This window comes from Dipteris shenzhenensis, chromosome 10, assembly GCF_047967505.1.
Source record: "Dipteris shenzhenensis isolate YYH24624 ecotype China chromosome 10, Dip_SZ_1.0, whole genome shotgun sequence".
NCBI classification, from domain to species: domain Eukaryota; kingdom Viridiplantae; phylum Streptophyta; class Polypodiopsida; order Gleicheniales; family Dipteridaceae; genus Dipteris; species Dipteris shenzhenensis.
In genome coordinates this window covers 30539246-30555658 of record NC_141605.1, presented here as the reverse complement: position 1 = coordinate 30555658, position 16413 = coordinate 30539246, and the positions used below count along the sequence as shown (strand labels likewise).

Below are 16413 nucleotides of genomic sequence, written 5' to 3'. Positions count from 1 at the left end.
GCCCTACGAAAGAGAGGAAACATACCATTTTTCAAATAACTAGTTAGAGGAAGAAGGAGTTTAAAGAAGCAACTTCTCAAAGGGATTGGATTGAGGAGGCAAGCATAAGCCTACAAACAAGGAGAATGAGGAGGAAAAGAAATACCAAAAAGACTAGAAGAGGTGATTCTTCTTTCTTTCACAAAATCTCGTTTTTTGTCTTTAACCCTTGAAAATCAAGCATACAAACTAGCACATAGCCTTAGCAATACAAGGAGAAACATGCTTCAATACTCACAAAATAAAATCTCACAAAAAACGAATCTACATTGCTTAAAGAGACTCTCCTTCTTGAAAAACTTCTTTTCACACAAGCAAAAGAGGGAGGAGGGTGGAGAGGGAGCACAAGTGTTAGGAGAGGGATTGCGTAGTGGTGAGAAGTGGAGAATAGAGAGGAGGAAAGTGAGGTTGTCAGATATAAGGTGGGAGGAGAAATTGCTTTTCTTACAATAGAGATGCTAAAGAAAGCACTACGCTGTGGGGTTTTGGGTTTAAGTCCATAGCGTCACTATATAGAGATGCTGGTCAATCGCTATATAGCAATGCTTGTCAGTCGCTATATAGCAATGATTGTATTTAAAAGCATCGCTATATAGCGGCAGAATAGAGCAAAAGGTCGCTATATAGCGATGTTTCAGGGTACTTATTATTAAAAGCTAAAAAAGAAGCTCATAGGTGGCTACTTTATTACTGTTAATAGATTTCCTTGCAACTTATGTTGTGATTTTAGAAGTGTGTAGATGGAAGGGACAAATGGAAGCTCTTCAGATGATGCGCTAACGCCCGAGAGCACAGAGTGGCTTATAGAGAGATTGTATTGTCATTGCACTCATTGCAAGCGAGAAGTACGACATCAATGTTGTATTATCATGCACCACTTGCGGATGTACGGGAAGGAGCCTGCAGTACCCACCATTGGTATTGCATGTGTTGATGGATTATCGGTAAGTCAAAGCTATTTGAGTTTGTGGTTAATATTGGATACCATTATGATACGAAACCTTGAGGCAAGATCTTATATTTACACGAAATCTTAAAACAGGATGAGGAGGTTGATGAGGGTATGCATATACCTTCACTCTTTGAGCAAGACTATAGTCTCCCGAATGATGATGAGGGTATGGTCGACATGATGGATTCTATTTTTAGGGGCATTACATCCCATGTACACGTGATGTTAGAGTCTGAGGTCAAAATGCGAGAGTTGCAATCAACACAGTTGTACGAGGGTGCTAGGATGTCTAAACTACGTGTTTGTCTCTCAATCTTGAATTTGCAAGCAAAGTATGGGTGGTTGGATACAAGTGTCTCGGCCTTAATGAGGTTAGCTCCTGCACTTTTTCTCTCTTTTATCCCCACTTTTTCTCTTTTCACTTTCTCTCTTTTTCTCTCTTATTTCCTCTCTTTTTCTCTCTTATCTCCTCTCTTTTCTCCTTTTTCTCATCTCTTTTTCCCTCTTATCTCCTCTCTTATCTCTTTGTTCTCCTCTCTTTTCCTCTCTTATCTCCTCTGTTTTCCTGTCTTATCTCCTCTCTTTTGTCCTTTTTCTCATCTTTTTTCCTCTCTCTTTCCTTCTCTCTTTCCTCCCACATGAAGCTTTAATAACTTTTTCTCCTCTCTTTTTATGTCTTATCTCCTCTCTTTTGTCCTTTTTCTCCTCTCTTTTCCCCTCTCTTTCCTCCTCTCTTTCCTCCCACGTGAAGCTTCAATAGCCTACTATTGAGCAAACAAATATAGACTTTTGTCACTCTGATTCAAAGAATGCAAGTCTATAAATGTTTGCTCAATGTCAGGTTGCAAGGTTCTAAGCTTGCTCAATATCTTTTAGGGATTCCATGCTATGATATTAGTGTACCGAATCATCATTATTTGAAGCCTATCTATGTTTGAAGTGTGATAGGTTGCTCTAGAAGATGTCGCTTGCACCAAATACCATGCCCACATCAAGAGATGAAGCGAAGAAGATGCTAACAAGGGTGGGTATGGATTATGATACCATCCATGCTTGCCGTAATGACTGTATTCTTTTTCATCATGAGCATGGAGATTTGGCTAGTTGTCCGAAATGTGGGGAACAATGATATAGAGATGAATTGCAGGGTGAGCAGATATCGGTAAAGGTCTTGAGACACTTTCTCATCATTACAAGAATACAACACATGTTTTGATGCAAATCCATAGCGGAGTTGATAATATGGCATGCATCTCATCGGTCCACTGATGACACATTGAGGATTCCTGTAGATTGTGCAGCTTGGAAGCACATAGACAATTAGTGGCCGGACTTTGCGAGGGAGCCACAGAACTTACATTTTGGGCTCGCCATGGATGGCATGAATCCTTTCGGGTTACGCTCGACATCTTGGTCGACATGGCCCATAGTCGTGGTGAATTATGATATCCCACCATGGCTAACAATAAAAAAGGGACACCTCATGCTTGCACTACTTGTGCCAGGAAAGTATAAGGCAAAAAATATGGACATGTACATGGCACCTTTGATAGAGGAGTTACAGATACTATGGAGAGGAGTGTGGGTCTTTGATATTTCTAGAGCTCCTAGACATACCAATGATATTTTGGTTAGGGGTACCTTGATGTGGACCATGCATGACCACCCAAGATATGGAGAGTTGCAGGTACATGGTTGTGTCTCTACATGTATAATATAGGATTATGCTTTTATGACTCTCTTTCGCACGCATGTCTTATACTAACACATTCATGCACACATGCATGACTTGTTACAAGTGGGTACCATGCTTGTCCTGTTTGTGGACCAGGTTTGAAATCGCTTGCACGATACTCCAAACATATGAGAAAAAATGTTTATGAAGATCATGCTCGATACCTTTTGCTAGACCATCTCGCATGTGGAGGTCAACTTAATCCACCACCATCTTATTCGAAGGCAAGTGATTGGATTCAGTCTTGGAGGGCAAATGGAGAGGAACCTCCTCTTGGTATGAAGAGGCTATCGATCTTTCACGAGCTTCCTTATTGGGGTCAGTTACAAATCAATCATCTCTTGGATCCCATGCATATCTTCAAGAATCTGGGGGCTACTATTTGGGCACACTTGGTTGGTTTCAAAGACTCAAGAGGAGTCCAAGAAGAGTTGCGTGCTATAAATAGGATGTCTCGTTTGTGGCCCTAAGTGCATGCTTCAGGAAAAGTTATTCTCCCGAAAGCAACATGGATCCTCTCTACGAGGGCAGAGGCAGCGATCAAGGTAGACATTGCCTCTTTTGAAACACCCAGAAGGTACATGCATTGCTTGAAAGGAGCATTTTCAAAGGACAATAAGCTTAGTGGGCTCAAGTCCCATGATTGGCACAAGGTCTTATAGGTATTTTAAGCTGTAGGATTAGTGTACCGATAATCGTGATGCGTTAGCATAATTATGATTATGTTAGATTGTTGACATGACACCTTTGTTGCATTGATAGTTCATCCTCCCAATTACAATAAAAGGGTGCTTACAAGAAGATGTTAGAAATGCTATATTCAAGATCAGTGGTATTGTGAGGTATGCTTACTATCAAATCACATTGATTGCATTTTCCTCAATTTAAGCTGAATAAATCTATAGACTAATTATGAAAATATCTTACATGGGCATGTGAAATAGGTGGATATCTCAAAAAGAGATCTCCATATCGAGCATCGAGAAGGCTAGGGTGGAATCCATTGAAGCCATATGCTTGCTTGAGAAGCACTTTCCCTTGAGCGTTATGACAACTCAAGTACACTTGCTTGTGCACATAGTTGATGAGGTGGCTATTGCAGGTACCGTTCATAGTCGGTGGATGTTTTTTCTCAAGTGGTTTATGAAAACTTTGAAGGGATTTGTAAGACAAAGAGCAAGACCAAAAGCAAGCATGGTAGAGGGATGGCTTGTGCAAGAGTCATTAGTATATATCACGGAGTTTCTTGCATCCACGAATCCCGATATGCCGCAAGCTTGGCATAACAAGGATGATGATCGCATCGTTGGTGAGGTTCCCCAAGGAAAAGGGATTGAAAGAAAGATGAGCAAAGAGCAAATGAAGAAATTCAATAAGTTTTGTATCCTCAATAGCAAGGAGATGTAGAAGTGGATTGAGAGATATGAAGCAGCCAAAGAAGAATGAATAAATGCAAGGAGGAGATTTAGAGTAATGTACTAGCGATTGCAACCATATCCACAGGATTTGGCTCTTCTCCCCACTCACATGTCACTTGATTGGCTACAACTGGCTCTACGTAAAGCCAAACGCAATGGAGAGACAATAAACGAGCCCGAGCAAGAGTTATCATCTAGATGTATGATGCATGTAAGTTTCTTACCTCTTGATGTAATTAAGTAATTATTTGTGGCAATATACACTATAAAATAGATGCATCATCATTGTTTTAATAATACTCTTTTAGTACAAAAGTATAGTGCATTATGGTCATATGGATGACATTTTCACGTGGAATGCATCGATTTAAAGAGAGCCACGTATGATTGTGGAGTCATGGCTAACTTCACACAAGATAGCTGAGCAAGTGCTTCAGATACCAATCTTCTCTCCTCATAGTTGGATTATTGTGGAACCATACACAAAATCTATGAAGTTGATTTCAAATGATTTAGTATTTTCATTCTTGATGTAAAATGGTTTAGAACTATTAACAATGGTCCCCATGCGATAGTGAGAAAAGATAGTAGCGGTTTCTTTGCAATAGACTCCAACAAACTTTAGACCGATGAAAGTGATACTTTTATTCTTCCCAAGCATTGTGAGTAGGTGCATACTAATGATTTAATTAATTGAAGCTTTCATTTTTAAAGATCCATTGATACATGTACTTAAGCATAATTTCATATATATATAATTGATGACATTTGGCACCCATCTTCAATATAGGTGATTTTTCATCCGGATCGTTCTGATCCAAGATGGTGGTATGTGATCCAAGTTTCACCACGAAGTAAGAAAATTTTTGAAGATAGAGATGTGGATATGGAGATGCCACTACCAATGCCGGATCCAATTGATCCAGATGAATCTAGCGAAGAAGATGAAGATCACAATATGAGCCAAGAGGAAGATGTGCATAATGACATCGCACGGGAGGAAGATGGAGATCATGATATTGAGGAAGAAGGCAACGATCATCAAGAATCATCACACTTTATTGAAGAAGATGATCAAGTAGTTTTAGGTGAACGTACAATGCTAAAGTACGATGATGATATAGGAGATCAACTCGGTATATAGGGAGAGATATACTTGTTTAGCGCATTAGACTTGAAACTGTTGATGTAAATGCTCTTCATTGATTTTTTTCATCTCAAACTTGACATGAATATATGAGCTTCAAAGGCTTGATGTACATGCTGTCGTACTTTTATTCTCTCAAAAGATCAAACATGTATGAAAATTTTAAAAAAAATGCCATTGGAGAAAACTAACTTTTAAGGTCAATATGAGAAAAAAAACTCTATGTAAAACATCGCTATAAAAAAGTATCTTAGTGTCGTTATATAACGACACTTACAATTCTGATAAAAATACTTATATGGCTTTCATGAGAACGTAAATGGATTACTTATTGAGTCCGTGTCTGGCTTTTGTTCATTGTATTTTTTATCGTTTGGTCCTTTTCGCTGCCCATTGTTATTTCATTCCTGCTACGATTATGTAAGCTATGTCTAATCCACACCAGCTTGCCTCGTCATATGTGTGTACTAGCTATGCTCATCGTATTTCCAGTTGTTCGATACTTTCAGTTGCCTAGTTGCTCGGTCCTTTCGAATGTCCAATTGTTCGGTACTTCCGGATCCTTGGATGCTTGTTGTGTTTTTGGATTATTGGTTCTTGATTTGCAAGATCTTTATGGGCCTTCCTATTGTGTAGTTATGGCTTTCTTGCACTACACAAGCGGCATTTTGGCACTAGCTTTGTGGACATCTCAAATCGCCCTTTCATACTCATCTTGGAGTGGCCGAAGCGATTTTCTCATACATTCATCCTTGGTACAAAAGAAAAGGACACTTGAATATTTGTTGTGTTCATATACAACATATGAAATCGGTCATTTTTAGGTGGATGAATTGTGCAAAACATAAAGGAATGATTACGAAGGTTTGAGGAGGTTTGACCAGATTGAACTTGGAGATGATAAGTTCTCGTATTCAGATGAAGAGCTCAAACGTCAAACTTGAAGATCTCAAGCTATGATTATGCATTATCACTATGTCAAACAAGTTCACATTTTTAGGCCGAGTTTTCCATTTTTCACACATACTTTACACTGTATCATGCACCAAACATAGCGCGTATACTTTGCACTATACTATGGACAAGTGCTTGATTTAATGTTCTTGTCTAGGTTGTTCAAGAAGCACACATCTTAGAGGTTAGTACACTATACATCATGTACTTGTTTAATAAATGCATTTTATGAAAAATAAAAAATATCTATCTTGCAAAGATTACATTAACACATTCGTGCAACTCCGCCTCATCTTCGATCCTCTTGAACAGTGTCACCATATCAAGCTCATATGCATACATGTATTCCTCATCTGTATAAGACCCTCCCATTTTGATAGGCTAAAATTTACTAGAATATATGTTTAGATCAAATGATTTAGATTGTATGACAAGACAAACATAACAAAAGAAAGCAAACAATAGTGAACTAACAAATGCTTCAGGGAAGGTAACCCTTGTGTCCGAGCTAAAGTGGGACTAGCACGCTTTAGTTTAGCCTTCCTAGCTGCAGCTACCCTCTTTGGTTGGTAAAAATTTTTGGATCGATCCTCCACCTCCTTTTTTGCTTTCTTTCAACCTCCTTTCAACCATCATAATGAGCCCAAGTTGACCTGCTTGCACCCTTTCTCAATGCCTTGTGGGTTTGATTTTCCCTGATTTAAGGATCGCACCATTCTTGTTAGCATCCACTTATAATCAAACTACTACTCATTGGGCACAGGGCATTTTGCTTGCAAGGAGTTAACAACCCAAGCTTTTTTGCTATTAGGTTGGTGGCAAAAGTCCACCCTGGCTTTCTTAAATGTCAAATTGTACATTTTATGCATTTGATTCATCACCACTTTACCTCTAAGATCCATAATGATATGATTTTGGCTATCAAGGGTGTAGGGAAGAGTTAATGAATCTGGGGATGAATCTTCCACCCCATAGCTTCCACCTCCCATGAAAGAGCATCTGCAATGCACACTCTTCCTCTCCCTCACCTCATGAGACCATTATGAGATAGAGATGGAGGGAAATAGTCTATCTTTGCTCCACTCTCTTTGCTCTTCAAACTCATGAAAAATGTTCTCTCTTTCAGTGGGATCTAAATGAGCCCTTCCTTACCTTCTCTCTCTCCTCCTTGAGGTTGTGTTAGAGCTCCTTTCCCCCCCTCCTGAACTGTTGCTTCAGCTTGATATCATGTATTCCAAAGGTAATACATCACCCAAACAAAGCATAAAAATGAACAGCATAAATCTATCCATGAAAATGACAAAACTTAAGACAAGGGTAGGTGAAGGGTGAAGAGGAGGCCACCTCTTCTCTTTTTCTCATGCTCCCAAAAATTGTGGCGAAACATTAATGCTACAATTTAAATTTATGAAAAATATATTGGATCCTTGAAAACACGATGAAATATATCGAGGAAGATATGAGACATACTGAAAGCACATATGAAACATTTTTGAAATATAATGAAGATATTGAGTCATTGAGTTGAAATCTCTATTAAAAAAGAGCTTGTATTGTCCTTACCAAGTAGATAGAACTAGCATTGCTATTAAGCTACTGACTATCATTGCTCATTCACTACTACTATGACTCAGCATCCTTATTACTTGGAGGGCCAATCTTTCCACCCTCTTCTATGTCTTCATGGATTCTGTATCTGCAATCCATGAAGCCATCAACATTGTTCGAATAGCTTCAAGGTGGGTTGACTTGGGCATGTCATGTTCCTCTCGATGTCTCTAGAGAGTGGTGTAGTTTTTCCAACTAGTTTTTGTATGTTCCAAGTCTTTTTCTCAAATTTTATTCAGAGTGGGGGCTAGTCCTATCCTTTCACAACCACCTTGAAGTCTATCCAAAGCTTATCTTGTTTGAGTTTCTCTCGAAGAGGAGATAGGAAAAAATCCATGTCCTGTATAATTGAGAAATTGGCAACAATGGATGATTGAATAAAGACTAGTGAGTGTTTGGACGTTCCATAGATTTCAAGCAAGAAGTTAGAGCACAATTTCAGGGTATTATTCATTTCTCATAGGTTGCAAATTATGCTACTGGGAACGCCTCTATCACACTATATTGGATTCTGGGAATGTGGGTTATAGAGTATCGAGGAAACCCAGCCGCTGCCAAAAGAACATCCCACTGCTCTTTCGTTCTCTCCTTGCCTCCCGTCGTGCCCATCATAATCAAATCGAACGCTGTCTTCAGCTCCTCCATCGGAATAGTTCGCTCCTTATCCGTCCGTAGAATCATGTCCACGATGATCAATTTGCCAGTCTCTTGTACTGCCTTGCGGCAGTTCTTCAGAATCTTGATGCAGGCCTCGTCATCGAAACCGTGAAAGATCCACTGCCAGTTTTAAACATTCAATTTTTGACTCAGATGATTGCGGAGGATAGTGGAGTGATTCGTGAATATAATCTTTGAACTTGTTTAGTTACGAAAGATTCAAGACATCGACAGCCACAGTAGCTTCTTTTACCTTCAGGAAAATAGCGCCTGCCGACGGCACGCTCTCGAACATGTTTCCGCCAACGTGCTCTACGCCTGCACATCACACACACTTGCGATGGGTTATTTGTACGCCGCTTCCGTTTGTCGTATGCGCAGCGCAGGGCTTCTCCTAAATGCGACAAATTAAAATAAAGCGCCCTAGAAATAGCGTTAGTCCACACACTTAGGTCTCCTGGGGCAAATAACACGCATGAATGATGAGAGGCGAGAGTGCCGTTGTAGGCTGCTCTGATGACTACCTGGGAAGCTGGGTGCAGAGGCCACCACATGCGGCAGGTCGAAATTTATAGCATTTATGGACGGATAATGGGCTATGATCTGAGCGATGGTTGTTCCGATCCCTCCAGCCACGTCCACAAGTGTGTCGATGTCGCGAAATCCGTGGTAATATTTCAGTATCGACTTCATCATGATGCAACTAGCGCCCGCCATGGCGTTGTTGAAGAGCTTGTTGTAGCCAGGGTTCGAGTTTGTGAAGCCCCAGAGGCTAGTACCATGCAGCTTCTGGAACGGTACGCCACCGTGAAGAACGCATTCGGATAAACGAGAACAAGAAGATTGAAACTCCATGCCTGTCAGAAGTAAGGTCACGTTACCCAAAGAAGCTTCGTTGTCTTGGACCAGAAGTTTGGAAATCGGAGTGATGCAGTATTTACAATCTGGCCGTAGCCCAAGAGAGTTTTGAGGCATCTCGACGGAGAAGACTCCCTTCATGCATAGGAAACTCAAAATCCGGTAGAGATAATCCGTACTGGGAATCTCTATGCTCAGGCGGGATGCAATTTCTTCTAGAGTGAGAGGTCCTCTGGCCAAGAGATCAGGGATGCGAAGTGTACAAGCGGCCTTGACAGCCATGGAGGAAGCGAAACCGAAAATAAGCTCATGCGCTGCCGCGAGGGGCGCTCCAAGCTCGTCATCTTCGCAGCTAGGGCGCTGTTCCAGGAGTATGGGAGGAGCTGATACATGTCCGGAAGTTGCCATGAAATCTAATAAGAGGATATGGCCTTGGGTTGCTGCGTCTCTCGCAACAGCTATGCGTTGACACAGAACAAAACTGAAAGCGGCCTGAGCTAGAGAACAAAACTGTTCAAAACAAGCTAGAGAACGGCCTGATTAAATACAAGAGTGGAGAAAGGAACGGAAGGACTCAACGTGCATTGTGCAAGATTCCACGTGCTAAGGTGCATTGTTAACGTGCTAAGGCTAAGGAGTGCAAAACTTGAACTGCAAGCCGCCTTAGACAAAGCGCTAAAGACAAATGTCACGTGTTTTGTAATTAGTTCAAAGGTGCATTGTTCACGTGCTAAGGCTAAGAAGGAGTGCAAAACTTCAACTGCAAGCAGCCTTAGACAAAGCGCTAAAGACGATTCCTCCACAAAAACAACACAGTTGTAGTTGCAATTAAGTGGAAGATTTCTTTTAAACACAACTATTGTAACTCACGTGTTTTGTAACTAAAACTGCAAATACCTCCCTTCTCTATAATTGCAAAAAGATGCTCTTTTTGTCATCTTTAGAGCAAAAAAGGGTAGAGAGTAGAGGCCACCCCAACCTTTTTTATAAGCGTAAAAAGAAGGTAGATACTAGTGCCCTTTTTTATCATTGCAAAAAACAATGGGCAACCATGAAAGGTGCTTTTTCTTTGGCATTTTTGGAGGAAAAAAGGGTGGATCATAGAGGCCGTTGGGGTAGCCAAGAAAGCCATCCTTTTTAGGGCCCATTTTTGTGGAAAAAAGGGAGACTATGTTTTGTTCACCCTTTTAACCAACCAATATTTTGTTAGTTGCCCTTTAATCCCTCTAAAAGGGTAGCCAAGACATTCACTGCTCTTTAGGACTGCCCTTTTTAGAGCTTTGTCTTGTAGTGCTGGTTGAGGAGACACTACTACACACGGGCCTTATTCCGACGGTTAAGCGTCGATGTTTAGCACGCGTGTTCATGTGCTAATCGTTGATACAAAACACGGGTTTAAAAAGGTTGGTATATAGTGACCTTTTGTCGGTATATAGCGACTTTTGTAAAACATTGGTATATAGCGACTTTTATAAAATGTTGGTATATAGCGACGTTTACCAAACTTGTAAATGGTGGGTATATAGCGAGGTTTAAACTAGACTTGTAAAAGATCGTTATATAACCACTCTAAGACACTTTCCTATAGCGACGTTTTACAGAGAGTGTTTTTTCCCATGCTGACCTTTAAAGAGAGTTTTTTCGAATGATTTTTTTTTTTTTCATACATGTTTGATCCTTTGAAAGAATAAAAGTACAAGAGCGTGTACATCAAGTTTAAAGCTCATATATTCCTGTCCAAGTTTGAATTTAAAAAATCAATGAAGAGCATTTACACCAATGGCTTCACCCAAGTCCAGTGCGCCAAACAAGTCTATCTGGGTTATTGTTTGCTTGGGTGTAGCCATTTTTGGTGAGGTTCAAGGACTTTTCTACATAACTTATGCATTGCTCAATGGAATTTAGCAAACTTTGTCTTCAAGTTGTAGTACACATTCCAAATTAAACATGAGAGTAAAAAACTATGGAATAAGGATTTGGAATGAGACCATTAAAGCATTACAAGTGGTATGTTGCATGTGAAGCATGCATCCTGAAGACTATAGGATATAGCAATTTATTCAAAAACATCAAAATTTTATTCTATACATACATGCAACCAAGTAACCATTCTAAAGTACACTACATGAGCTTCTCCTTAACCTAAGGGCACACCTAAATGAGATCATTATGCATGGGTTAACGGGCCTCCAATATTGTGCTAAAGTGATGCATACCCATGTGAGGGCATGCTCCATAGCTTTTTTTCGATTTGTTGAAAACCAAAATGGATTAAAAATTTGGAATTCAAACTATTAGGACTAGTGCATTATGGTCTGAAAACATTGATAGTTGTTGGTATTGGTATTTAGATTCACCCTAAAATGGAAGAAGTTAAAAAAGTGTAATTTATGCATGTGCAAAGACATTCTAATAAATCCAACAATATTTACAATTTTGAATTGTTTCTTTTTCCATGCACTTGCTTGCTATATGGCTCATAGGCATGCCAAAAGTCAGTGCATTTAATAATACACAGTATCAAACCCGATAGCACGTCCTTTGGCCTATTTGTGTTTTGAAGCATTTTAGGCCACATTGCACTTTGTTCAGGATATCCAAGCCTGTTGGTGCGTATCGTCGGAGGGGGGAAAACCCTCGGCTGAAATTTTGCTAGTCCCATGAATTTTAAATTTTCACACCTCTCGCCCATCAAATCTTGGAAGATTAAGTACCCGCCCTGCAAACACCGTGCAATCCGCACGCACCTTGATGTGACCTGGCGTATACTTTGGTTTGCGATTGTCTTCTTTCTGGTAAGTTGTCATGTATTATTTGCTTGCCTCACCAGCTAGCTTCTCTGGGTCTATTCTAGATTGATCGCAACCATGGCGTCAATGGCAACATGCAGCTTGCCATGCTTGCAAGAGAAGCAGATAGAGGTTGTGAGACAGGAAAGCTGAAAAGCCAAATCAAGGCAGAAGGAACAAAGTGCGGGTCGAGGAAAGCACTAGCACAATATCGAATCGACAACGGAAGGCACTTTTGCAACATCTACGAAGGGAGAAACAACGAGAAGAAAGAAGACTCCTTGCAAAGCAGCAGCAAGAAGCAATTGCAGATGCACACATTCAATCATTGCCATCAAAGCGAAGAACATGAGCTGTGGTGTCACGATTGGTGGGAGCATTCGAGGCAGCAACATCAGGCCATTCATGTGATTACTGTTAGATATCAATGCTCCACTCTTGTATAACTATCCGGGAACTAGCTAACTCTACTTGTACGCCCCCCATATGAGGAGAAGGCATTTGAGTAGCTCGATTATCCCGTAGGTCCTAGTTTGGACACCAGATGGGGGCCATGTGTGGCCTGATGACTGGATGGCTTCAGATAGAGTTGGCACACTGCCAACTAGGCTACATGCAAGTGCGGGAAGGCATCCCATGCAAGTGCGGGAAGGCATCCCATGACTGACCGCACTGAGGGTAGAAGGAGCATTTCCTAGGGCAGTCCACTCTCGGGTTGTGGGGCCCGTTTGGAGCCCTAGATGATCCCGGATGGCTCTGGGCCATTTGGGTCCTGTAGGTTAGTTGCTCTATTTTGCGCCACAGTTTTATCATGTGGTCGGTGGCCTATTTTAGGACCGACAACCCCCAGTCGACCGTTTTGGGCAGACTGGGTCGGTCACCCAATTGGGTCTAACCGACTACGATTGGTGGCTATATAAGAGGAAGCTCATGAAGCCCATCATCATCACTGACTACAGCAACCCTGATTCCTTACCATCCACCTCCATCCTCTACTGCTTCCAGCATGCCATCGAAGCTTCTCTCATAGGAGCGCACGGCTGGGAGGCAGCGCCATCTATTGTATCAGTTTTAAAGTAATCAAAAATTTGATTCTCCATACTATCTACTTTTCTCTCTTACATACGAGATCTTGTTATCTGTTGGGCATAGACATTGTATTGTTTTCTTACATGGTATCAGAGCTTGGGCTCTAGCAAGAAGATTTGGTAGTGTGTTTTTGTTTGCGAGCAGATTGTGAGAGATGGCCTAGCCCACAAGACTGCGAATCCCACCGTTCGGCGAAAGCGGAAAGTTGGACGACACTAACTATCCACTCTATAAGTTCAAGATGAAGACCATCCTAAGCACATACGAGCTTTGGGATACTGCTACTGGGGTGGACATGAAGCCGGTTGCGAGACCGAATCCAGCCAATGTAGGACAACAGATAGTACCAACTGCGGATGAGATTCTCGTGTGGACAAGAAGAAATGCAGATGCACTATGTTCTATTGTCTGCAGTGTGAGTGATTCTGTCATGGCGTTAATTCAACATGTCAGCACAGCAGAGGAGGCATGGACGGTCTTGAAAAATCAGTACGAGACGACGAATCAGACACGGATTCAGAATTCAGAGACTCAATTTGCGAACGGGAAACTGTCTAAGTCTGAAACGGTAGAGAAGTTCATCACCAGGGTAAAGAATTTGTGCGATCAGATGACTGCGATTGGAATCACCATCACTAGTGATCTTCTTAGAAGCTACATGTATACTACAAACAACAACCCGGATATATTTGTAGGTGACAAAAAGCCTCAGAACCCTGCATACTGAGAATACTTGCTCTTCTTGCAGAAGCTGTGGGAAAGAGGGAGCAAACTTGTATGGACTTCATGACCCTAGTCACCTATGGTGACTTGTACTAGGCTGACTTTCTTAGTATACTAGAAGAGGGTTCTATTTTCATCTAAGGGTAGACTAGATGCATAGACTTCCTATTTTCACCTATGCCCTAAGATATGATCAATGAAATCATGCTTGCAGGGACTTAGTGTACCTAGCCTCTTTCCATGCCATGTACTTGCTGAATGCACCTATAAAGCAAAACAAGAGCTACATCTTGGAGTGATGAACAAACAGTGTTATTAGTTGTCAGCGTTGAATTGCGTAGGTCATGCACCAGCGTCTATTGGGAGTAGTATGGCTTGGAGGTATTCATAAACTTGAGGGACCATTCAAACCTCTATGGCACTTGTGGGATGTTTGTACCTAAAGCTAATACCTACAATGTAGGGGCGATGGTAGGTTCTTGTGGTGCTACCCCATTTCTAGAAGCAAGTTCTTATGTTTCTATTGTGCTAGCTATTGATGTCGAGGTAGAAGCAGAAACACATCTCTCAGTGGCTTGCCTTTGTGAACCCATCGAGGCACACCATGTGGTTGGCCAAATTTCTCCTTTGTTGTAATAGGTTCTTGTGTTGCTGGTCCCTTTTAGAAGTAGGTTTTGTGTCACTACTAACGTAGTTGATGATGCCTTCCCTTGCAACATAAGAATTTTGGTAGAAGGAAGTTGCCTATAACTTTGCCTTGATGATATTTTTCCTTGAGGATCTAGAAATAGGTTCTTATGGTTCTACCTCCATTTTAGAGGCATGTTCTTATGGTGCTACTGCTGCCTTGCCACTGAAGATGAAACTAAAGACTGTTTAGTATCAATGGGGTTTAAAAGTAAGGTAGATTGGATGTGTGGTGGGTCTTAGGCACCCAAATATACTCATTGCCTTTGCAATAGCCTTGATCTTGATGCAAGCACTTAGGTATCCCCCTGGGGTGACTTCTTTGCATTTTACTTCTTGATGCATGTTCCCTTCTTTGAGATTTCTTTGGTTTGGCATCTTGATCCAAATTGGTGTAGGAAGTAAGGGTGGAAGCAAACCTACACGATGGATTTGATTCTCTAGAGGTTGAAGAGTATTGGCCGAGGGCATACCTTTAGGAATCCAATGATACACTTTCTCTTGTGAGGAAGAGGTAGGGGTCGGGGTCATCGATACAATAGATACAGCTACTGGTGGCCCCCTAGCCTTTCCTCTTGGTGACCTAATGGTATAATCATTGAAGATTGTGGGAACCTCCTGGGTGTTGACAAAGTTGGATGAGGAAGCTTCTATTGTGCCTAGTGGACTTACGGCCTTATTCTAGAATGGAGCGGGCACACTGTTGGTTTTACAAGTCACGGGAGTCACTGTGTCCAAGGCTTCCAAACTGATTGAGACCACCAAGGTGTGACCATCATTTGTCAATGTTATGGTGCATTCTCGCTAAATGATTTGGCAATTGACTACCCAAAACCAAATTCTTTTGAGGATCACTTGTTTGTCCATGACACCTAAAGGCATCTAATAATATCTACTCACCACTCTATGGTTATTTATGGATATTGGAAATTCCATAGATCCTATGGCTAGCAAGATTTTATTGTTTATTGCTTGTACCATGATAGGGGTTGTTCCATTGTTACCTCAGATGTGAAGAGTTGGATGCACAACTCATATTATATCATGTTGTGACTCACCCCTAGGTCCACAAAGGCTTCCGTGGAGCAAATAGTCTCCCTGCACAATTGAAAATCCACCTGCACTCTAGCGATGCAATGGTTATATCGTCCATGGGGTTTAACCCTTCCATGGTTTCCTTGAAAATTACTATGAGCACTAAGTGTTTTTCCCTGGCTTGGCCTGGCTCTAGATTCTTCTATTGCTTGTTGTTGTTTCATATGGGCCACTTCCTTTTTCAACTCCTTTTCCCGATGGATAGCTTGTAGCAATTGAATCCTTAGGGGCCCATAATCATTTTTTAGTTTACTACCATTAATGTAGCCATTCATCTCAACTTGTTAAGGTCCACGATCCGGGTCCACGATCTGGCATGACCCTTGTAGTGTGATTTCCACAACTCGATATGGACACATACCATGGTATTTTAGCCTATGTTTTGTGTTCCTTACACTATATAATAGTGCAAGGTCTCCTTCCTGAGGTCCTTATTTTGGAGATTGTGGTCAAACCACTTCTTGCGGTAGAGTTTCTTGACCTTAATGTCGTACACCACTCTCAATCTAGTCTCATCGAGCTTTTTAATCTCTATTAGCCTTTCAAGGATAACCTCATCCGATAGTCTGTCTCTAACAAAAAATTTGAGGCTTGGGACTATAGATTCCATAGGCATAAGTACTTCAACCCTTAATGCAAGGCTAAAGGCATGCAACTAATTG

At 41.2% G+C, this 16413-nt stretch overlaps 1 protein-coding gene across 1 annotated transcript; it reads right to left on the bottom strand.

The window, feature by feature from the left end:
- Positions 1 to 8127: 8127 nt before the first annotated feature.
- On the bottom strand, positions 8128 to 9593 carry LOC147897681 (O-methyltransferase 12-like). Its single transcript, XM_087380979.1, has 3 exons — positions 9035 to 9593; positions 8764 to 8828; positions 8128 to 8630 (listed from the first exon to the last, which is right to left on the bottom strand). Exons 1-3 carry the CDS (start codon positions 9507 to 9509, stop codon positions 8325 to 8327), a joined length of 846 nt encoding a protein of 281 aa, XP_087237105.1. The 5' UTR covers positions 9510 to 9593; the 3' UTR covers positions 8128 to 8324.
- Between the last annotated feature and the right edge of the window lie 6820 nt (positions 9594 to 16413).